Source organism: Amphiprion ocellaris, unplaced genomic scaffold (assembly GCF_022539595.1).
Source record: "Amphiprion ocellaris isolate individual 3 ecotype Okinawa unplaced genomic scaffold, ASM2253959v1 Aocel_unscaffolded207, whole genome shotgun sequence".
NCBI lineage: Eukaryota > Metazoa > Chordata > Actinopteri > Pomacentridae > Amphiprion > Amphiprion ocellaris.
In genome coordinates this window covers 8,163-32,759 of record NW_026559375.1, presented here as the reverse complement: position 1 = coordinate 32,759, position 24,597 = coordinate 8,163, and the positions used below count along the sequence as shown (strand labels likewise).

At 41.9% G+C, this 24,597-nt stretch overlaps 1 protein-coding gene across 1 annotated transcript; it reads left to right on the top strand.

Moving 5' to 3' along the window:
• Positions 1-6,902: 6,902 nt before the first annotated feature.
• Positions 6,903-24,236, top strand: LOC129348440 (ribonuclease 3-like; the record flags this gene model as incomplete). Its single annotated transcript, XM_055008793.1, has 6 exons — positions 6,903-7,107; positions 9,230-9,290; positions 9,621-9,680; positions 14,443-14,542; positions 17,834-17,936; positions 24,124-24,236. Coding segments are annotated over 6 exons (618 nt in total), but the record flags the coding sequence as incomplete, so codon positions are not given.
• Positions 24,237-24,597: the final 361 nt, after the last annotated feature.

Sequence of the window (24,597 nt, the reverse complement as noted above, 5' to 3'; positions counted from 1 at the left end):
GGGGGGAGTTAATGGATCTTTCCTTCCCTCTTTTCGCATTCAATTCTGTCTTCTGCCATGAAAGACAAACGGACAAAAGAAAAACAATCATTTGGACATAACTGCTCACATACAGGCCTCTGCGGTGTGTGCTGCCTATCTGTCTGCATCGCACTTATATCCAGTGAGGTGTTAATACCATGACATTGCTCGTTGTGTGTGTGAAAGAAGCCCAGGCTGTCAGCAGTTCGCCACTACTGGGACCGAAATGACCCAAGTAGGGAGCTATGATCGCTGGGCTTACAACACCTTCCTCATCTGCTGCACACACTCAACGGTGGCTAATGTCCCACAGCACACACACTTTCTGCCCAGATAGATTTAGATGGAACGGCTGCAGGAGTGCAATGGTGCTTGCTCAAACAGCCCTCCACGAGTCAGAATGGATTTCATATCTGCCATCACTTCTCATTTGCCTCCACTGTGATGGGATGATCACATTTAATGAGATAAATGTTTTCCAGTGACAGTATGCTCATTTAACATGAGAGAGTCTGGTACCACTCTTTGATTGCATTACAAATGAATTGTACTTTGATAGAAGGCTTGTGTGCCTCGAATTAATTTATCTTTAGTTGTGTATAGTGTATGGGTGGGAAAGACTTCTTCAAAGGGCTGCATGAGGGAGATGTGTCTTTTGTGTGTATATATTGTACATATAGAAGCCTGAGGTTTGAACGTTGGCTCTGCTGCCAACAAATTAATAACTAGGCTGCTTATGGGTGCAGTTCTTAGCTTGGGTTGGTAGGCAGTAATATTGTGAGAAAAACTGAAAGTGTTTTCAACATTTGAATCACTTGTTTGAGATATTTATGTGAATATTTTGATGCTGTTTGTTGCTTTTACATCCTGATCTGCAAGAGTTAAGTCAGAGTACACAGTGCTATCAACAGTAGGGTGTTTTTGTGACTATTGGTAGGAATGCATTTGCGATTTCACCATGGAGCGCAAATTGGAGCAGAGAAGAAACATCATATTCAGTCAGTCAGCAGTTGGGATGGATGTTTTTTGTTGCCGTGATATCCTGATCTTGAGGGGTGCTTAAGAAATCATCAACTGTAGGCCCATTCTACATGTTTCTGTGGTAAATGTGCATTTCTGATTTCACCATGGACCGCAAATTGGAGCAGAGAAGAAAACAAAACTTTTTGTGTCCATTAGCAGCCTGGATTGGCCGACCTTTAATGTGGTGGTCATCTCTGGTGACACGAGGTGGGTCTGCTGCTGCCACCAAAAGAAGAAATGACAATTTTCATAGTGAAAGAATGACCGTTTACAAAACTTGACAAGACACGCCAGGTCAGGATTGCATCAGGAGCATGCCAGTTGTTTTCTTGAACATTCAAGTTGTTGTGAACCACGATTTAGCCTCCAAGGGGTTGGACTGTTGAGGAAGAATTTTGCCGTAGCATCAGAGAAAAAAATATTTGGTGCAAACTGCCTGAATCGTGTTACAATAGCATGTGGTTGGACGCCCAGATTCCACAGCTCTAAACTGGGGCAGTAGTCCTTGACACAGCGGTCATGGGTTCGATTCCCCCACTCTTCTACCCATGTTTCCTGTCTCTCTACACTGTCCTATACATAATAAAGTCAAAAAAGCCCAAAAAAACCCAACTCTGAACAATCGCCTGTGATTGCTCCAATGTGCTGTGTGCCTAACCCTAACCCTGTAAAGAGTTGAAGGGTTGTTACTTTGACAACGTTTAGGACTTCGTCAAGTGTTGCAGGAGCACTGGGAGCAGTGTACTCTTGCACAAGGAGACTACTTTGACAGGGATGGCTGCCAGATTTCAGTTGGGTACAGTTTTGCTATCTTCTGTGAGGTGGCAAGCTGTGTACTCTTCCAGCAGTCGAGTTAATTTGAGAAGTAGAGTGATACCAACGTGAAATACTGTAATTGGGCTCATCTCTATGCACAGCACCAACTCTGAAAGCAAACTCCTGAATATTATTATAAATATTAATTTCATTTTTACGGCTGAAATCCCAAATATAAACACAAGTTCTTCATAAAAAGGCAATACAGCATCTTATGAAATATATGACTGCATTTATTTGTAAAGCATAATGTACTGTATATTTGTATGAGATTTTTAAACATAGCTTGATTTCAGTTTCACAGTCGAAGGGAAGGTTTGGGTGGGTTTTTCTACAAAGGAGCAAGAGTTTGGTGGTCAGCCTTGGTTTGAGACATCTGTATTTCAGAATGGCAAATTTTGTTCTAGCAATGAAGGGTAATGAGCCGTACTCCCATTAAAGGAATGAGAATTTATTTCCCTTTTTTCATAAGAGATGAAAGCATCTGATCATCTGGGAGACCAGAGAGCTGAGTGGGTCCGTACAGAATCAATGCTTGTTTCCAGCTCGCTCCCTGTAATGTTTAATGGAAGCATATCTGTGAATCAAAATTACAAGGAGAACATATGTTGTAAATGTATAAACAGTTCAGTTGGCAAAGCCAGGAGGACATCATTTGATTCTCGGTGCAGCAACATACCTGTTATTGCAGCAGAGAATGACAATGTGATCCTGGCATGAGGCAACTGACAAAAACCCAGCCTGAGAGCGGCAGCCTCTGCACTCCCCCCCACCTCCCCTCCACCCAGCTGCAGTGAAGCCACGGCCCTTTGAAGCTCCTCTTCTGAGAGCCACCCTGTTAAACATTTAACATTTAAACATTAGGGGAGGTAGGGTTGGAGAGACGTGTTCGCCGTCGCCACATGCTCCTGCATCCCCACATCCACCATGCCCTCATAATCCTGCCCGCCCCCTGTTGCTTCATCCCCATTCCTCACTTTTGACCCATGCTGACAGAATGAGAAGCATCACAGAGGATCTCAATAATTTAACTGTACAAGTCCTCGGCCCCGGCTCTGATATTGCTTGCTTTTGTTTGTGTGCCCCCATGAATACAACTGTGCCTCTGTGTACTGGGGTATTTTATTTGTTTTGCTATTCATGGCGATGCGTTCGACCCATGTGATTGAGGTGTCTGTCTGTTTAAAGCACCAAATACCATTTTACAGGCTGTGAATATGTGCTTTAGTAGTGTTGTTTTTGTTATTACTTTTAATGATGATTACTTTTATCAGTTATGTAATACATGGCTATGTTAGTTCTAAATACTGGATATTGGAAGCATTTATTAATATTAAGTGTGTTGTGTTGCTGATTTCGATGCTAGTAAAAAACAATAAATACAATCATAGGTGGCCACATAATGCTGTAAATGCTAAACTAAAGAGACAGAGTGAAAGTGGAGCATTCTGTGTTAGGGGTGGTACTGATTGCTTAGTAATTTATGTAATACCATTAATAGCGTACTTGATTAAAAATATATGAACTGATGCGACAGAAGATGAGGGGCATGTGCGTTAGAAAATGTACTGCAGATTTGACATAGTACCTGGTTGAACCACCAAGTGGAGCCTCTTGCTGTTTACTGAGATGGAGTTACAGGTGTGTTTGCTGATCACCCGTAAAAGCTGCGTAAAGCAAACGCACCTCCCTACTGTCTAACTGCTAACTGAAGCAGTCATGCTCATGGATTCTGCAGCATCAAGTTGTGAAAAAAGTGTCTGTCTGGTTTCGCTACCTAACTGATGCTCATGCTAAAGCTAAGCTAAGATTTTCAAATGCTAACACAGGAAGCTAAGTGTCTGGCACAACACTCTGATTGATACTTCCAACTGAAGTGACGCACTGCTCTGAGGTTAAATACTATATAGAGGTGGCAGTAAATTCTTATAGATTTCCTGAACAGATAAAGTTTCTGTGACAGTATTTTGCAGATTTCTGTAGCTGGACTAGCATTTACTACAGGACTAGTCTTCATATCAAACAATATCAAACTGTTGGGAGGAGATAGCTTACGTACTTATTTGGAAGATTGCGGCTTGTTTGATGCATTCAAGACTGCATTTTGTCCATGTCCAGTTTCACATGTTTGTGGAATATCATGTAAGACTGAATGCTATCACTTTGATGGACTGGTAAAGCCAGCAGTGTTGCGTATTGTATGTCTGAAAATGGCTTTATTGTACCAAGAACATGATTACAGGAACAGCAAATCCAAACTTTTACCAAACAGAACTAAACAAGTTCAACGTAGGTGACTATTTCTAATGAATGGAACAACTTTACTGAAGCTCTGACTTTTTTACATCCTAAGGGCGATGTAAAAGCATTTTTTTCCATCTTATTACAAGTGAACTCCATATCATTGGCATTAAAATGCAGCAGATTGATTATTAAAACATGGTTAGGGAGCCCAAGCTGTTCTTTCACCCCTGCATGCTAATTTACCAGTGCTCTACATTAAATAATGCTCTACACTCTAATTACATTGTTTGCCAAGCAGGCCGCTGCCCATCGGTATTCGTGCATGCGGATGCACGAACACAGTTTTCAGCAAAGTCCGCCGCTCTCCTCTGAGCGATGCTGTTTATTTCCGTTTAGCCAAAGGCGGTTGAGCAGCAGCTGAGGCAATGATCACTAAATCCAAATCACTCGGATACTTTACGCCATCATTATGTTGACAGGAACAGTTGCAGACGTCAATCCCGTGCACGGTTTTGGCTTGAAAGCTGACGCTGTTGTTGGATGTTGGGCTTTAACTGCGAGGGACCTGCAGTTTTTACACAACAACTGATGTATTTCGCTTGATGCATTTCCTTTAGAGTACCCAACTCTGTAGTCATTGACTTGTGTCTGACATTGCACAATGGGGGAGTTGAGATTGGAAGTAGAATGCAGTTGTTTTTATTTGTATGTTTTTTACCAAACTGTCAACATGGCGCTGAGAATTGCTAGATTTCTGCTTGTGTCATGTCAAATAACTGGCTTTTTTTCCCTCTCCCTCAAAAATGCTGTTCCTCTTAACCACAGGAAGAAAAAAAAGATACAATTGCTGTTGAATTTGTCATTTCTGTGTTCAAGGCTACAAAGCTGAAGGCCTCTTGAGCAACTATAAATATTGAAACCTCTCTGTTAACATTTTACATATATATCTCATTGGAGCTTGAAATTGATTTGAAGTTGGCTGAAAGGAGACAAGCATTTTGAAAAGCAAGCCCAGGGGGGAGAGTAGTGGATTTTTTTTTTTCCCTGAGATTAACATTCTCCTAATGTAAGATTGATAAAGGCTTGACATATCCTACTGAGCCCTATCTTTTCCCTTTTCCGTCCCTCAGCGAGTTTGAGATGTTCAGCGGCGGCAGTCGTTCTAGGCACAGCAGTTTTTGTCCTCTTTTCAAACAAAGCTGAATGTCGACTAATGCGTTTCCTTCAGGGTTATTTCACCTTAAATTCCCACTTTTGGCTCTCGTTACGGGTTTGAAAGTTTAGGTCATTAATTTTCATACAAACAACTTTCGCTGCGACAAAGAAGAGGGACTCTCCATCTCGCCGGCTCACCTAAGCACAGCTCCCTCTCCTCTTTTTCCTTTGAGCGGTTGCTGATCCAACATTATTAGACCGATTTTCCGGTGCTACCATTAGTCAATTAGTCAATTAGTCAGTCTTAGTCCAAAAGGGAATAGGAACCAGATCAGCCTCTTCGGAGGATTTTCACCAGGCCCGAGGTTAGGCCATGTTGCTGATGTCTAATACTGTCAGTTTGACTTTTCTTGCTCACTATGTACACTAATGGCCCTTTGCGGCTGCGAACCGAGTCCCAGGACCAAAGCCGCCAGGGTTTAAACTCGGCAACGAAAAGCCTCTTTGGTGCTTTTCCTGTTTGCATTTCGACTACATCTGAAGAAGTGTGAAAATTAGGTAAATGAGACTGCTAATGGGAATTAGTGGCTTTTTATTTTAGCGTTTGAATGGGTGTTGGACAGCAGATGTGAAGAGGTGGAGTGAGAGAGAAAATGCCACACAGGCAAGACGCGCCTCTCTCTAATAACGTACCAGGTTGTCGGTTTTTACTGGCTGTTGCAAATAATTAAGTTTGAATGAATGAGAAGAAACGAGCCATTTACTCAGTTCAAAAGCCACCCACGTGTCCTAATCCTAAGCTGCGTTGCAGGTTGACGTTTGATGACGAACAAAATGCGACCTCAGACTTCTTTTCTTGGAAGTGTTACCCTCACACATTTGCAGTTTACAGAATTGGCCAACAGTCACAATTTTATCCACCATTTTGGCATCTGTTGTGCCGAAACTAAGATGCTTTCAGGCGGAGTAGTTTGGACCTCACTAGTTTCTTCCATTTTGCTGAAAGAAGGGATAACAGACTATTAAACTGACAGGAGAACAGGAGTCTACAAGAACATTTTTTCAGGGCTCGTACAGATTAGTAGTAGTACTGATAACCGATGTTTAGAACTTACAGAGTGGTGTACACATGAAGATCTTGGTGTCAAAATTTAGAGTAACCCAAATTTCCAACAAAAAACTTCACTTTTCTGTATATTTCATTAAATGGAAACTGTTACTGGTGATGTTTAACTGTCAGGGCCAAAGCAGTACATTTTAAAATGAATTCATATTTTGGGGAATCGGTTTGAAAAACATGATACTGATAATCCGTCTAGTCAGTTTTCAGTTAATCTTTAATTCCAAATCTAAGTATTCAGTGTATTTTTTTGAAATTAGAATTCTAGTCCCGATTTTACTCTGCTGTGAAGTTTGATCCAGTTTCGCGTGCTTTAGTATGCAATTAATTCAGATTTTCTTGCATTTTTAAGCTTGTTGGTGAGCCAACTTCTCAAATTTATTTAAATGGTTGTTAAACTCATTTAATGGATACCATTGACACAAAGTGGATGTTGACTACTGGCTATGAATAAATGCTGTACAAAGCTGTAGCGTCACCAACACTTGAGGTGTTATTGCTTTGATATGAGTCCAAATGACATACAGAACATATAGGTTACCTTTGCTTGCTAACCTGTATTTTATTTTTTGCTGATCCTCCCTTTCAGCTGGCTATGACTCACCCCAGTCACCACCTCAACTTTGGCATGAACCCTGATCACGCCCGCAACTCGCTGTCCAACTGCGGCATCCGCCAGCCTAAATATGGAGACAGGAAGGTCCACCACATGTACATGAGGAAAAAAGGTAGGTCGTTTTAGTTTTTAGCCGTGTTCCAGCCGTGTTTCCGTGTTATTTTAAAGTGAATTTGAAGTAAGCTAAAGAAATGTTGCAAAAAGGAAAATTAAGCTCGTTTCCATTAGCTTGACTAACTAGATGTAGACTGTGGGTATAAGCCTGTTAGCTAGCTTTCTCCTCTCCTTTTGCTATCTACATCTTACTGTTTCCAAAATCCACCTCCTTAGGCAAGCAACAACAACTTCTTAGTCTAATTAGCAACCTGCCACACTGAAAATTTTAAGTTTTGCAGAGAATTTGGATCGTATGAAGTTTGTTCATGCAGTTGTTCCACCCAAGAGTGAAAATTACTCTGCTTTGTGTCCAAAAGTTAGATGAGAAGATCAAAAACACTCTCACATCTGTCTGTTAAACATGAATCCATCAGCTATTAGCTTAGTGGGTGACAAATTCCAGCTCAAAGCACCTCCAAAGCTCACTAACTGACATCTTGTTTGTTTAATCCTCACAAGAATGTCTAAAAAGATAAGTTGGGATTTTGTGGTGGGTTATTTATTAATCAGGCTAGCTGTTTCCCCCTATTTGCAGTCTTAATGTTAAGCTACGCTAACTGTGTGCTGGCTGTAGCATGTAGCGTTATATTTATCCCACAGATGTGAGAGCGATATTAGGCTTACTTTCTCAAACTCTACAAATGTGCAACTAGATAGATAGATAGATAGATAGATAGATAGATAGATAGATAGATAGATAGATAGATAGATAGATAGATAGATAGATAGATAGATAGATAGATAGATAGATAGATAGATAGATAGATAGATAGATAGATAGATAGATAAATAAATAAATACTTTATTCAACCCCTTCAGGAAATTCAAGGTATCCAGTAACTCAAACATACACTACCCTTCAAAAGTTTGGGGTCACTTAGAAATGTCCTTTTTTTTAGAGAGAGAAAAGCAGTTTTTTTTCAATGAAGATAACCTTAAATGAACCAGAAATCCAGTCTAGACATTGCTCATGTGGTAAATGACTATTCTAGCTGGAAATGACTGATTTTTAATGGAATATCTCCATAGGGGTACAGAGGAACATTTCCAGCAACCATCACTCCTGTGTTCTAATGCTACATTGTGTTAGCTAATGGTGTTGAAAGGCTCATTGATGATTAAAAAACCCTTGTGTAGTTATGTTAGCACAGGAATAAAAGTGTGAGTTTTCATGGAAAACATGAAATTGCCTTGATGACCCCAAACTTTTGAATGGTACATGTTGTAGTTAAGAACAAAACATGCAACCCCCCCCCCCCCCCCCCCCCCCAAAAAAAAAACCAAAAAAAAAACAAAAAACAGAAAAAAAAAAACGTGCAATTCATGCTTGTTAAAGAAATAAGGTGCAAAATTGTGCTGGTATTTTAATTACAAAGGAGTAGTAAAAAGTCTAGATACAATGTGGGACTCAGATAATAATAAGCATGTGGAAGAGGTGTAGCCAGGATTATTGGGTTTAAAGAAAAGTTTATTTTACCCCCCTAGTAGAGTGACACTAGAGGTGCAGGAAGACAATTATAGGCAACAGACCAGGCTGGCAGAGCGAGACTTGCTTCCATTAACTGCTTTGGAGCAAATAAACTGGGCTGCGTAGTGTCACCGGAAGGTGGCGATATAGTCTATTTTACGCTTGACTGTGTTAAAAAGAGTAGAAGAAGCTGAAACCATACCAGCTGTTTGCCAACTGCTCAAAAGAAAAAGAAACTTTGGCGTCTACAAGACATAAAGTGGAGATAAGTGTTCCGGAGTCATTTTAGATCGGTAAAGTTGTAATTAATCTTTCATGTCAGCCGGTATCGACCATGTTTCATGTTGTCTGGAGGCGAAGACAACAAGACATCAGTCATGTGTGTTGACTGTTTGTTTGGACGGAAGTTATTGGGGAAAAAGTCCCAAAACTCCCACAGTTTTTCTCCTAATTTTGCTGTTTCTGTTACCTAAACAGTGTAATAGAAGCCCAGCTCCTCTCTCCTTGTCGTGTTTCTGTTCCTTCTTTCTCCAGCCCTTGTCAAATGACCACTGTGTCTATTGTTGGCTCTAACCTTTCCTCCCTGGGGATTTTTTTCCCTTCCTTTCAGGAATCAACACATTGATTAACATCATGTCTCGTCTGGGGCAGGATGACCCCTCCCCCTCCAGGTAGGCAGCCCGCCAGCACATATCTGTTCATGCTATCACTGACCACAGGAACAATCAAAGGGACCATTCTTGTGATTAATATACCCGGCAGGCCCGCTGACAAGAAAATTAACTTTAACTGTGAAAGGAAGGGATATCTCGGGGGAAATGAAATGAGCTAATTTTAAGGGCAACGACTACTTATTATTGAATGTGAGACGCTGTTATTCTCAGAGCGCAGATCAGGTGAGCAGCTGAGAGCGTGTCTGTCTTCTTTGCTACTTCTTCAACCTGTCCTCCCCTCTCTCCTCACCCCCGTCTCCCCCCATCCTCCACCTCCACCACCCCCAGGATCAATCACAACGAGAGACTGGAGTTCCTGGGCGATGCTGTTGTCGAGTTCCTCACCAGGTGAGAAAGCGCCTCTTTGATAGACGCAGGCACTAATTGAAGCCGACTGCAACACTATCGGCCTTTTTATTTTTTCCCTACCTCCCCCTTTCGCTCCCTCCCTCACCCTCTCTCACTCCATCTTTCCCACTTTCTCATTGTCTACCCCCACCCCCTACCCTGTCTGTCACGATCACGCTCCTCTCCCATGCTTTCGACTCATTCAAGACAGTGATTTACTGGTAATTGGAACTGGGATGTAATCCCCTCCCCCCCCCCCCCACACACACACACTTACTTTACCCCCTCACCCCCGTCTCCCACCTTATTTTAACAGCCTGAAATTCTCCGTGACAACTTGCAATTAGCTGTCTGGAATTGCTGTCTGGAATGCTGACTATGTTATTGACTCCCAGGTGAGTGCGGGCCGCTGCTGCCCAGCACTTACCTAAGCACACTGCTAATTATATATAGCTATTATTAATCTCAGGTAGCTGCCCACCTGCATTCTCACTGTACCGCCGGTGGATATAACCGCCGCCAAAGTACGAGAGCACTCAATCGCTTGGGTTGCAGAGAGTAGAAACAGATTTTTTTTATCCAAGTTTCCATTTGCCCAACAACATAACTTCCACTACTACTACGCCACCGCTTCCACAACATTCATGAACAGGATTAAACGTTAATAGGAACTGACACCAGGGAACACAGGACACCGCTCCAGCTGGAGTAAAACACAGCTATGATATGCAGCGTGCATAGTATAGTACAGGATGTCCATAAAGTGTCTTTACTATTTTAAGAATTTATTACAAAGGCAGTTGATGAGATATCTTAACCAGATTTGTTTTATTGTAGTCAGTGGTTGTCAAAGTTCTTTTGTATCTCATTCAATACACCTCTATATGGGCACCATTAGTTGCACGAAGCACATCAGGACGGTACTCGATTTCTTGCCATGTTCGCTGTAGCATAGCCTTATCAATGGTGGCAATAAATTACAATTTAAGATTACAATAAAACAAATCTGGTTAAGATATCTTATCAACTGCCTTTGTAATAAATTCTTAAAATTGTAAAGAGACTTTATGGACACCCTGTATATACTACTTGGGTTAAGAGTGAAAGTTACTCTGCTTTGTGTCCAAGAGTTAGATGAGAAGATCAAAAACACTCACATCTGTCTGTTCAACATGGATCCATCAGCCATTTAGCTTAGCTTAATATAAAACAGGAAAAAATGCTGTCCAGTGGTGACAAATTCCAGCTCAAAGCACCTCCAAAGCTCCCTAACTGGCACTTTGTTTAATCCTCACAAGAAAGTCTAAAAAGCTACACTGGGATTTTGTTATGGGTTTCCACTATTTGCAGTCTTAATGCTGAGCTCAGGTAGCTGCCCACCTGCGTTCTCACTGTACCGCTGGTGGAAATAACCACCGCCAAAATACAAGAGCACTCACTCGCTTGGGTTGCAGAGAGTAAGAACAGATTTTTTATCTGAGTTTCCATTTGCCCAACAACATAACTTCCACTACTACTATGCCACCGCTTCCACAACATTCAGGAACAGGATTAAACCTTAACAGGAACTGACACCGGGGTACACAGGACACCGCTTCAGCTCCTTATGCAACAAAAACAGTGTTACAAAGACGGCGGTTAGCCTCTGTTTCTCTGGATATCTCCGGGCATGTTTTCCCCTCCTTCCTCTCCCCCCTCCTACCGTCTTCTATCTCTGCCTTCCTTCTTTGATTGTTAGTGTCTGACGAGACATTCTTGGCCTACGCGCTGGCCCTCTGAATTATTTATCAGCCTCTTGTCCAGTTAAATGGGTACAGCAGATCCAGCCAACTGCCTCGTCCACCTCCGGAGCGCGCTGCCCTTGGAGGCTATCTGTGCCTTTGCTGTCCAGCCAACAGAATATTTTGCACATGTGAATAGGCCCAACAGAGGGAGTTGATGTTGAACAGAGGGGAGCCACAGGATGATCTTTTTTTTAAAAGGGTCAGCAGATGATGTAAAAGTTAAAGTCGGCATGCAATATTTGTGGTCCCTCTACAGGAAAAGCAAATATTTCATCAGAAGGAGTTACTTAAGTGAAGGTATGTTCTTAAATTAGTAATAATTATTAAAGATAAATGATTGGAAAGGCTTTGCTTCTGTTTCTTTAATTTTAAAGTTTAGGAATCAGTGCTGCGGAACACATAAATAAAAGCGTATGAGAAGCGGAGTTGCTTTATGTTCACTAATGAGGACATTTTCAAATTTATCTGAAAGTTGGAGTATTTTCTTGTACCTGTAGGATGCCATGCAGCCCCAGTCAGCCCCATTTGTCTGACTGACACTTTGACTAGCAAACCAAGAGTCTTCACTCTAATTATTTTCCATTACGCCGAGTGCTTTTTATTAATTCCAAGTGTTTTGTTTTCACGCTAAGATCACAATACCCTGACAAATAGACCTCTCGTGAATTTGGAAAAACAGAACGCCACCTGCTTTCCTCTCTTTGCATTGATTAGAAATGACTGAATTAAATGGCCTGTTTTAATTCAAATGAAATCAAATGACACGCCGCGGTTAGGGAGACGCTGGACCGTAATGAAAATGGAATCTGCTCGCCCGGAACCCAGCTGTGGAACCACTGAAGCGTCGGTGACCATTTCTGGGTTCCAACGTGGACCTGGAAAGGCTGGAAATCTCTGGAAAATTAATTAGATGGTCTTGAAGAATTTGGCTAACGTGAGATGAAGCAAATGTCCAACAATTTGCATCTGAATATATATTTTTGGACAGTTGTAGACCCATTTTATCTTAATTAAGGTTTCTCATAGGACGGTAAAATGTGTAATTTCAGTGAATAATTGATAATTATTGATTATTTTTATGATGTATTCCTTTGAATTCTTGTAGAAGAAAATTTTAATTTGTCAAGACGCAAAGGTAGCAACGCTAACAATGGAAAAAAAATAAACAGATTTACACTCATAAATAGAAATCAGTAAGGATAGAAGAATGATCTCATGGGCTTTCAAAGCATGTTATAATAAAAAAATCTTTAAAAATGCACCATTCACCAGAGCCAGAAACAGTAAAAACTGAAAAAAAATTGCTGGAGTTTTTTTTACTTTCCCACGGCCCTTGTGTGTGTCTGTCGCCGTTTTGTCGGAAAATTAACCAAATCTGAGCCTAAAATCGTCTTTTTTTTGCAAAAATAACATGTTTCCAAGAGTGTCAAGGCTGCAGCAGTTACGGGGATTTTTTTGTCAGTTGAAATGCAGGCAGTGTTTACACAGAACAGATAGGACAAGTATGAAATGTGTTAAAATAAAAGTAGTCACATACCGATAGTATGTAGAGCTACCATTTTTCTCCACTGTTGGTAACACCTGTTGGAACTTGGGAAAATGTTGATCATTGAAGTCCTGTAACTTCAGTATTAAAGACATTTATGGTTGTGCAATTTCAATAGAGGTGCAGGACTTTATGTTGCAGGAAAAAAAAATGCCCACAGTGAGTAAAACTATGACCGAAGCAAATAAAAAAATGAACTGCTTTCAGGGCATGAACTCTAAAATGTCTTTTATGCAGTATTACACAGCTAAAATGCTTGTAAATCATTTTTTAAAAAGTTGAAAAAAAGTTGTTGCTTTATTTATTTTACTGATATTGGAAAAACCTGCAATCAACACGTACAAAAGTTTTTGCAAGTGCTCACAGGTTTTACCAATACTGAGATACTCATGACTTCAGTTGTCCTGTGCAGTGAGATTTGTAGTTTTTATTACTGATTCTGCCACAAACACTTTTTCCTAACCCGTTGACATTGAGAATAGAGTGATTTTAATGAAATATAGTTTTTTAAAGGTCTAAGCTCAAGGACCATTCCTAAAAGTTGAAAATCTGATCATTATTTCTGTTTTCACAGTGTCTGGTTCTAATAAATAGTGTAATTTGGGCAATGTTTTAAAGATAGAACATCTTTCAAATCAGCTGGTGAGTTTTAAGGGTTCAGATTTGAAAATTCTATTGAATAATTATTTCTTATTGCTGTTTATTGTGATTTTAATGACGTATGACTTTCAACTTCTATTTTAGCTAAAAAAAACTTTGTGAAGTTGAAAATTTTCTCGTTGCTGTTAATTGTGATTTTGATGAAATATCATTATTTCAAACTTATTTTTTTAGCGAATGAACCATTCAGTATGTAGAAAATCAGATGATTCTAACTGTTGCTACAGTTTTTGGTTCTAAGAAATGGTATCATTTTGGCATTTTCAAAAAAAGTTAACATGTTTATCAAGTCCGGTGGCAGATTTCAAGGGTTCACATTCGAAAATTCTATTGAACAGTTGTTTCTTACTGCTGGTAATTGTGATTTGAATGACATATCATGACCTTAAGCTTTCACTTGAGCTAAAAAACTATTTGGAAAGTTGAAAATGTGCATATTCTGTCTTTGTTCATCAAGTCCAGTGGTGAATTTCAAGGGTTCTGATTTGAAAATTCCATCCAACAATTTTCTTTCCTGTTTCTATCGAAGGCGGATACTGCTGTCATTTTATCACCCAGGCCAACATTCTCATTTTTGCTGGTTCCAAGGACAACTTTCAGGAGCTGTGATGGTCATATTATGTTTTTTGCCACTTTTACTGTTAGTTCCAAAGACTTTTCAGACAGGATATCCAACCAATGTGAACTACAAATGTCCACAAAGTGTGAAATCTGACATCCAGTGGTTTCTTCTTCAACTGTTCCAATCAGTATGTCCTGTCTGCGTCCACAGCGTTCACCTGTACTACCTGTTTCCCAGCCTGGAGGAGGGCGGCCTGGCCACATACAGAACAGCCATCGTGCAGAACCAGCACCTGGCCATGCTAGCGAAGGTAAACCGACTTGCTCCAACTCGTAAGGTCAAAAATGGTGTGAAGTTTCTGAACTGACAGGACAACATGTCTGAGACGGTGTTATTGTCTTCTGTCTTGCTGTTATGACTTTGCTTCTTTCTAAGTGGGCGCTGGGGTAAAGAGTAATTTTGTCTCGCTGCCATCCTTACCGTTTTTTTTTTTTCTTTTCTTTTGTTTTGCCCCCTCAGGTTTGTAATTGGAGTTAAAAGGTTGTTGTTTTGAAGGACTCGACTAGTGCAGCTGGGGTCCCCGTGGGCCCCTAGAGGTCTTCCTGAAACACTCTCCAGTTCCTGTTATCACTAGGCCCCCTTGCTTCCCTCCTCCTCCCTCTCGCTGGCAGCGTCGTAGAGCCAAGCCGCACTCACTGGCACATTTGCAAAGAACACAACAATAATCGTCCCGTGATGTGGAGAAAGCAATTAAAAACTTCAATCTTTCATGTCGCTCCCCGCTGAATACAAAGATGCAGCCGCCTGAATCTGCATTAGCGCTGTGTAGCAGTTTGGCTTGTTTCAATTTGCCGCTCACGGTAAAGTGAGTGTGATACAGTGTTCAGCGTTGCCAAGTTGTTTACCAGGGCTCCTCTAAAGCCGTCTGCTCAAGAACACTCGCAATTATCTTTCAAAAAATATCTTCAGCGAGCAACGGCACAATCCGCCACTTCACTCGGAAGGCTTAAAAGTCAGAACGGGTTCCCTCTGAGTTGGGGTATTTATGAATTGTGATTTAATTTGTGTGTGCGCGCACAATCACCGGGGGTGGGATACCACCAGCAGTTATCAGCCATAATTAAATAGCACCCTCACTGTTTTTTGTTGGGTTTTTGTCTGTGGTGCTCTGCCAGTAAAGTCAAGTTGGGCTAATTTTGGCTTGGCTCAGAGAAATAGTTGCAGAAAGTTTTGCTGACCAGTCCTACATATTGCAGCGCTGATTTACATTAAATGCAGCTTATGCAGATTATTTTTTTTTGATGCCCTAATTTATTCTCAAACAGAACATAAAAGTTGAGCCCCAGTGTTGCATGTTTTCAGGCAAATCTTTTTAGTCTTAACCAACAACTAAAGTTTATTTGCTTTCATCAAGCCTTCACCAGTACTTGTTGTTGGCTCAACCAAAGTTTAATGACAAGTAAACTCCTAAAACCCATAAAAATGGAAACCCAGTATTAAAGAAGCTAAATAAATGGAACATTTTTTTTTATAATCCAAATGGGTAATTAATATATTAATATACAAGTAAATAGTGCAGCACACAATACAATAATTTCCTGATTATTTCATTAGGACAATTAAGCACCAAATTGTGCGTAGTTGTGTCATATTTTGATTTATAGTGAATTTTTATTTGATTAATAGCTTTCTTCTGGCTGGAAATGACATAAACAGGCAACAAAAGACAATAAGACATTGTGATAGGGATGTTAATGGTGATTTTGAGCTATTTCTGTTTCTATTTTAACAGTTTTTGTTCAACAAAAAATGCAGTATAATGGGTAAATGCAGCTTCTATATCGTTCCAAATGATCCCGGTAATTTCTACCTTGTTCTACAGTACTACAATACAATATACATTTAAAATAACTGATGCCACACTTCTTTAGTCAATTGCAAGTCATGGCTTGAACTTAAAAGCTTGGTGAGCTGCTGTTAAACTCCATCACTAAGAGAGCTGCACTTTGTGAATGCTCAACAAAACGGAGGAAGCTATATCGCTACATCCAAGTGTTTTCAAGTAGCCACAATGAAAAGTATAATCAGAAAGTACAAGAAGTTCTACGCTGAACAATCTCAAAGGGTTTGTTAGGAAGCCCAAAGTAACCCTTGCACTGGAAAGAATGGTAGGAGTCATGAAGAATCCAAGGCTCAGCACCAAAACCACACTGATTAATCTGAGCAACATCTCAATCAGACACTGAACAAAGCTGGTGTCATCATCGCCAACCAAGGAGAACTCCATTTTTCCATGACAAACACCCAGAAGCTCACCTGGACAAAGAGGAAACCATCTGGTCTTCAGTTCTGTGGTCGGATGAAATGAACATGGAGTAGTTTGGACAAAGGGACGGGGCTTTTGGTGTGAAAGGAAAGGAGAAGCTTTCAACTACTAGAACTCCATCCTAAAAAGTCAAGCATGATAGTTGGAATGTAATGCAATGGGGTGTGTTGTCAAAGAACACAGCATTGGGCATTAAGATTCTGGAGGAAAACTTCAGGAAATCTGCAGAAAAACTTGTTCTTGGGTGGCAATGGACCTTCCAACAAGACAACGATCTTGAACATGCAGCCAGAATAGTTCAGAAATGGTTAAAAGACAACAATTTTTAAACATTTTAGAGTCCAGGACTGAATCCCATTGAGAATCTTTGGAGAAACTCAAGACCAGAGTGATGATAACGAAGCCTTGACCAAAATAGAATAGAAAATCTTCGTTGTCATTGCAATTTGCAAAGGAATTAGTCATCCCATTGGTCATTGGTCATCCTAGTGAAGACATGCAGGAAATAGTTTGATTGTTATGATGGCGAGTAAAGGATTTGCCACTGATTACTGAGAATGGATCATTTTTTAACGTTGTTTTATCCAAAAAAACATGGGAATGGCTAAAAATGTATCATTTACCATCTATAAAACAGTGCCCTATTGGCTTTTATCACTTGTTTCTGTTATTTCCAGCCAGAAAATATGTGTTGGTCAAATAAAAGCTCATTATACATCAAAATTACAGAAAATACATAAAAAACAGGCCTTGTGTGAATAGTTTTGGGTTTAACTGTGTTTATAAGCTGATAAATGGCAGCTCTGGATGCTGCAGCTCAAAGCCTGTTTCTCCTGTGGTGCAAGTTTGCAGCTCTATTGTGAAAAGTAGCTTACTAGTGGAAGAGCCCCTTTCCAGAGTGGACGAAGGTCACCGCTGCACTATTTCACATTTTATCTTGGGATTATCTGGTTGTGTGTGTTTTGTGTGCCAGTGTAATTTCGTGCGCACATGTGTGAACATCCTCCTCCCCATTGCTGGCTTAGTGCATCATGCCACAGCTGGACAACACATGAGCACATCTGTCAGTGCCATGAAGTAGAACCTTTTCCTGCAAGGTCAGGCAATCTTTTTCATTTCCCTCAAGTTTTTTGGGCACTTTTTTGTTGTCTGTTTAGCCCTTTTCCATGTGCACTACACCCCAGACATAATAATAAAAAAATGCTATTATTTTTCTTTTTCAAGTGGTAGACGACTTATATGAATTTTTTATTTTTTTTTGTTTTGTTTGTACAGAAACTGGAGTTGGACCGCTTCATGCTCTACGCTCATGGACCGGATCTGTGTCGGGAATCGGACTTGCGACACGCCATGGCCAACTGCTTCGAGGCTCTTATCGGTGAGATTTCCCCCCGTCGGGATCGAGATAGAAGCGGGGATGACGGTTGAGAACAAACAAAAAAAAAATAACAAAACGGAGGGATACATTTTGAGTGAACTAAATATGTAAATCTATTCCTAAAAGGCTAGATTTACATATGCTGAAAACAAATACCATCTCTCTGGTCTTATAAGCACAACACAGAAATTAGCAGGACGGGAGGGGTTTGGTGTAATGCTCTAGTTTTAGTCGAGTGGACTTAGATATTTTTATCGCTTTCATGCATAAATGTGTTTAATTCACCTGTCGACTTAAATTGAATCTCTTCATCGTGTAATTCAGGCTAAAATGTGTGTGTTAAGCTGCGTAAATAGCTGCACTGGATCTCCCATTAGGGCTCTGGAAGCATTACGCAGCTTTATCGATCTCAGGAGATGTTGTTTGACCTCTGGCCGGACAGGCAATCCCCCCCGAGCCCTGCTCCGCTCCGCCTCGGCCACACCAAACACATGCACAGGCTCGCCATTCATCTGGCTAGCACCTCCATTTGTGCAGTAATTAGGATCCTGCAGCTGGAAGCCACACACTCAGACACACTTGAAATATAAAAAAAAACAATCTCTTCGGCGGGGACACTCTCTTCATCCAACCCCGTGGCTAAGCTTCACTCCTGGAGAGCTGCAGAGTCGGCAGCTTTCCTCGTCTTATCACCATCTTGATTGAACCAGTTCAGCCATCTCCGCGCTCCCCCCGATGATAGATACAGAAAGTGGGTGGCTTTAAAGAGATCTTCCTTGCCTCCTCCCTCCCTCCTCACCAGAAAAAAACAGCAGCAGCACTCGTGGAGCGGCAGGGGGAAAGTGCTGACTGGCACCGCGGCCCCCTGCTGGCCCCGGGGCCCCCATACTTGTAACGGGTTCATTATCGGTGGAGACAAAGTCGTAATCTATTCTGTCCTGTGGCTGTCGCCGCCTCATTGCTGCGCACATCCGAGGCTGTGACACCGCTCTCTAACTCCCCCCCTCCTCCCTCCTATCTCCTATCAACTTAATAAAAGTGATGAATAAACAGGGTTCCTGTTACAAAGGAACCTGTGAGAAAATTTGCTGTCAGAGAGCACCCTGTGGTGATGGGTTTTTGGATTCAAAAATATCACCCCCCTCCTCCTCCTTTCCACTTCCCAGCTCGGCACAGACACATGCTGAGGGGTACGTACACACAAATCCAAGACACTCAAAGTCGCTTGCATCGAGAATGCCGTCTGATGTTGCCTCTCTTCTCTCACCGAGCCTTTTGTCATCTTCATTTCGGGTTTTTTTTTAGCTCAAACGCCTCCTTTAAGACCTTGTTGTCGAGCAGTCTATCTGTCTCCACCCTCCCCTGTCTCCGACTTACTCTTTATGTCCCTTTGCGTGCCTCTGTCTCTCTGTTCTCCCCACTCTGTGATCTAGAGTTTGGGTTTTATTAGGTGAAAGATGTGCCACACAGATGATGAGTCATGTTGTCACTCTGTCATCTCCGCCTCCTCCTTCCTTCCTTCCTTCCTTCCTTCCTTCCTCACCCCCCTCCCCTCCCCCCGCAGTCCTTTGCGACTCCCCCATCTTCACCGAATGGAGCACTTCTTCACAAACTCGGAGTCGTTCACATGTGCAGGATGCCACGCTGTCGCTTTCGCCGCTCCGTGCGACAGACGTCAAACCGCCACCAGCAGACGTGCAGATGTGTTGCCGCCTTGTTGTCTGAAGTTACCATCATTTATTGATTTATTATTTTTTTCTCCTCATCCTCTTCTCTCTTTAACATCCTCCACTGAATTCAAATGCCTCCCCTTCTTTCTGAAAAGCCATGATGGAATATGACATGCTCATAATATTTCCAAGGCCCCGGCAGATAGCTTCAGCGGCTTACTATGCATGTTTTCTGACCTTTGTTTTATTTGTTTCTCTGCCATGGTGACCGTTGAACCTGGGCTGTGTTGGAAATGGCAGATAATCTCCTGCTTTGCATGGGCGAAGCTTTCTCTCCGCCGAGCCGAGAATGTGTCTATCTCCTAACCCTGAGGCAGGGCCATTCTCTTGCTCGAGACACGGAGATGGAGAGAGAAAGAAGGAGGGAGAGAAGGAGGAGAATGGAGAGAAGAGCTGCAGAGGAATGGAAAGCAAAGGCATCTGCAATGCAAATAGGTGCCCTGCAACCCTGAATAATTCAAAGTGTTGAATAGAAATCTTGCTTTTCTGATCCCCTGTCATTAACTTCTGCCGGAGTGGGCCATTCTCATTTGGGCTCTTTTGGCCTGCGCACCTCCCTCCCATTCTGTACCACCTCCTCCTCCCTTAGTCCTCCCTCCACCTCACCCTCTCCTTCTGTACTTTTGCTCCTGCCCACTTTACCTCTTTAGAAAAACCGCTTTCTCCCTTTCCGCTTATGCGTAGAAAAACTTGCATGCCTGTTGCCCTCTCGTTTCCTTCTCAGGTCCTCTCCACCAATAAGCCCACATCGCTTCCTTCCTTCCTTCTTCACCCAAAAAGTGTTTGAAAAAGAATCCAGAGAAGAAGAAAAGAGGGACCCCACTCTATTTTTTATGGCCCTAATTTCCTTGTACAGTTGATCTGTGGATTATACGCTGCCAGCAGCCATGGGGGATACAGATGGTGAACCTTTGTGAGGCCTCTCTCTAAGCTCTTCCTATTAAAAGAACGGAGAGAAAGGATTATCTCTCACTTGCTGAATATCAGATTCATACACAATATACCCGGTGTATTCATTGAGTGAGTGCTGCTCCCTTTGTTAAGGTGGAGTGGGTTTCTTTTTTCTTTTTTTTTTTTTTTTTTGTTTCTCCATCTCACTCCTTCGCTCCAAGCCTCATTTTTTATTTTTTTTTTTTAAAACTAAGATGTTTGATGTTACGACGCACTTAGCCTGCCTTTGTCGAAAATTCTATTTTCATGTTTTGGTTTTTGTTTATTTTATTTATTTTTTTGCCGCCTTTAATGTGTTGCTTTTCCGTGTCCGTCTGCCGCTTCAGCCCCCATTGAGCCGAGAGGGAGCAGCTTAATATATTATTTGATGGATTAGAGCCTGAGCGTTTTTGAATAATTCATTCTAGGTTATTAATGTGACTGTCAGCCGCTGGTGTTTCATATGCCCCTGACTCTGGGTTTTTATTGGTCACTGAAAGCCCACAGACATTGGAATTCTATTCCTAAACATAACACTGTACAGTCGGCATGGCTGTCTGAATTAGACTTGTGACATATGTGGAGATTCATTAGGGCCTGGCCTTCTCTGGCCATGACTGATCATCGCTACGTAGCGCTGGATGAAAACTTGCCAGGAGTTTGTACACCGCGCTCTCTCCTGATGTGTATCAAGTTTGCACTGTGACATTTTTAATTCATCAGTCGATGTATCTTGAGAAAACGTCGTCTCGGCGCAATGAACTCTGACGCCTGAAATACTGAATTATTTGTCAAAGTTGGTTTTCCAAAAATTTCAAACAGATTCAATAAGGGATTTGGGTAAAAGAAACACAGATTTTATGCTACATTCAGATCCAATAAAATGCTGTCGAACTCCAGTCCTAGATCAGTGTTATTAGGTTTTGTGGGAGCTGATGGATCACAGTGTTCCTTTGTGCAAATCCAAATCCAGTGCGAGTTTTCATGTATATTCTAAGCAGGTGTGTCTGGGTTGCAGGCGTCCTGCGCTGGCAGGGTCGACTACTCGGGCTGAATGTGCCGGAGCTCTGAGACTGCAGAGTGATTTGGCCAGGGCATGACGCTACTGCAAGATGAGCTGTGGAGAGCTGCTAGCATATAATTGCCAGTTAAGCCGGCCGGGCGTCTTTGTGGGCCGAGTGTGTATTCAGGGCGTCAGCTGCAACTTTGCAGGCTGATGGGATGGACTGCGAAGCACAGATCTCCGTTTAATGATCGCGGCAAGTTGTGCGTTTGATTGGATTGCTGTGGGGCACACTTTTTGCACGGACAGCCTCCTTGTCAAGAATGTTCTCGCTAGACTTAACTGCATATCTTGGTTTCTTCATCCACAGGCCCTTTGATTGACACCAAAGGTGTTGCTTTGAGATTTTTAATACCTTTTAAATCCCTGGCGGCTCTCCTGGTTTCTCCCTGCTTGCGCTCACATTCTCCTGCCTCTTGGAAGAAGTTTTAAAAAATCTAATAAGAAGCAAAAAGTTTGAATTGCAGCCACTTTGAGGCCTCCATTTGGGGGAACTTTTCCAAATCTGCTGTGTCATCAGAACATGAAAACATAAAAACTGCCTGCCAGCCCCACCCACACCCCCAGTGTTCACACACATGAATGCATTATGAGCAATACAGTAGTTGAAAGACATTCAAAAGTCGGTCTTGAGAGGGAGTTCTTAGCCTCCCACAGCTGGTCTCCAGAGGAAACATCTGCTGCGTCGAGAACTGAGGTCCGCATTATGTTAAAAACCACAAATCTCAGCGCTGATGCTTAGTGGAAAACATCCTGTGAAGAACCGCTCCTGTCTCCAGAGCCCCCTGTGGTCAGCCTCAGCGAGACATTCGCCCCGTCATGCCAAGATTACAGGGGTTTGCTTACTGATACGCCTCTGCGAGCGGTTTCGTGGCTCGCTGCGTTGGTGGACTCGAAGAAGGCTGTGAAGTTCATAGGTATTGATTTATAACTGTATTGTGTTGGGATTTTGAATAGTCATAAGCAATGCAGGAAATTACTTTTAGTCTAATGGCCACGGTGGCTGCTGCTGTCCAACGTTTACAAGCTACTTTCATTATTTCGCCACTCAACTGGATTTTTATATTAGTAAAGGGGGGCCTCCAAATGAATGAGAGTCTGCTTCTTGCCAAAATGGCTGCTGGGTGAGACAAAGTTGTCAGGCTTAATCAAATTTTACGAACATTTGGGCAACGGCTGTGAGTAATTTCCCGTTCTGTTTAGAAGTAAAGGGCATGAAAGGCGGATAGAGCGGGAGTGCATTTGTGTTTGTCTTTGTTCGAGATGGTTTGTTTGTATTTCTTTATGGTTTCGCTTATGTCGGCTGCATCCTCGCCGTGTGCGTGCGCGTATGTGTGTAAATGGCCTGTTAGCCATCTGAAAGCAGTTTCCCTCCCCAGATGATGAATCCCTCATATGTTTTTGATGTAGTCCATGAAAGCAGTTTGCGCATTTAGACTTGCGACCGCACCGCGCCCCATTTCCACAGGCTCATTTATGCACATAATAAAAACTGCTGCACGATTGTATACCCAATTTGCCAGGTGGTTATTGCTTTCTAAATTGAATGAGCCACCCTAAGTGTGATGGTTGGAAGTTGTATGCAGCTTAAAGGCACGATGATAGTTCCACTGATTTTCGTGGAAACAGCAGAAGAGCAAAACAACACAACGCACAAAAGGAGGGTTAACTTGTGAAAAGGAGCCGACTGCTGCAGCAGAATGAGCTGGAGAGGCTGCATATCATTCCCATAGAGAGGGAAATTTGGAATACTTGTCTTGTTCTTCGCTTGCTGTGACAGCAGCCTTACACATTCTGGGACCAATCTTCTATCAAATTTCTCCCTTTGTACTGTTTCTTTTGTGTGTTGGTGTATGCACATGCTGTGTGAATTTTTTTTGAAGGTGGACTCAGCGGACATCTGCACAGATAAGTCATGTTCGTGTGTGTGGGCGAGCGACAAAGAGGACATTATACTTTTGTCCACACTGTTGGTGAATGGGTATGAACGTGAAGTACACATGTGGGCTTGCATGTGCTTGTCAAATCTTTTCATAACTGAGCGCGTAACACAAGTTTAAGGTTGCTGTGACCTCAGCCTCTTCTGTCTTCAGTGTGGTGATGCAACCAAGCCTTCCTCCCTTTCTCCTTCCTCCTCCTCCTTTTGCTTTCTGACAAGTGGGAGGTGAATCTGCACGGGAAGCCCGAGGTCATTTCACCGTCAAAAAGCAATAAAAATGCACTCCTACTTTTAATAAAGCAATTATAACTCATTGCCGAGTTCAATTAATTTTAAGTTTTCCATTAGGAGAGAAGTCTGAAATTGCCTCAGAATTTGCTAGGATTTTTTTAAACCAGCGATGCACTGGTGCTTTACTGGTACAAAAACGTGTTTGCACATACGTCTGAACGAGCTTTACTGTGTTGGATTCGCATTCATTCATCCTCACTGTGTTGTTTTGCTGTGTTTTTTTGTTTTTTTCAGGTGCTGTGTATTTGGAAGGAGGCTTAGAAGAGGCCAGACTGCTCTTTGGTAGACTGCTTTTCAACAGCGAGGTAACGGACAAAATTTAAGATAAGATAATCCTTTATTGATCCCACAGCGGTGAAATGTGTTGCATTACAGCAGCCAAGGGAATAGTGCAAACATGTAGGGAACATCAGTAGAAATATAAACAACAGTAAATTTACACAAGCGCTGTTGATGTTGCACAGATTGCATCATTAGTTCACAGTCCAGATATTGCACAGATTATTTAATTTGTAGCAAATACTGATATTGCACAGTTTACTTTGAGTAGAACTTACCAGTACTGCACAGGTTCTTTTGACACGGCACAAATGATTTCATTAGCAGAAAGTACAGATTTTGCAAAAATTCTATCATCTTTCATGGTTCAAAGTAAGTGATTTTCCACTGGTTCTACTGATATTGCACTGTTTCCTTTATGTGTAGAAA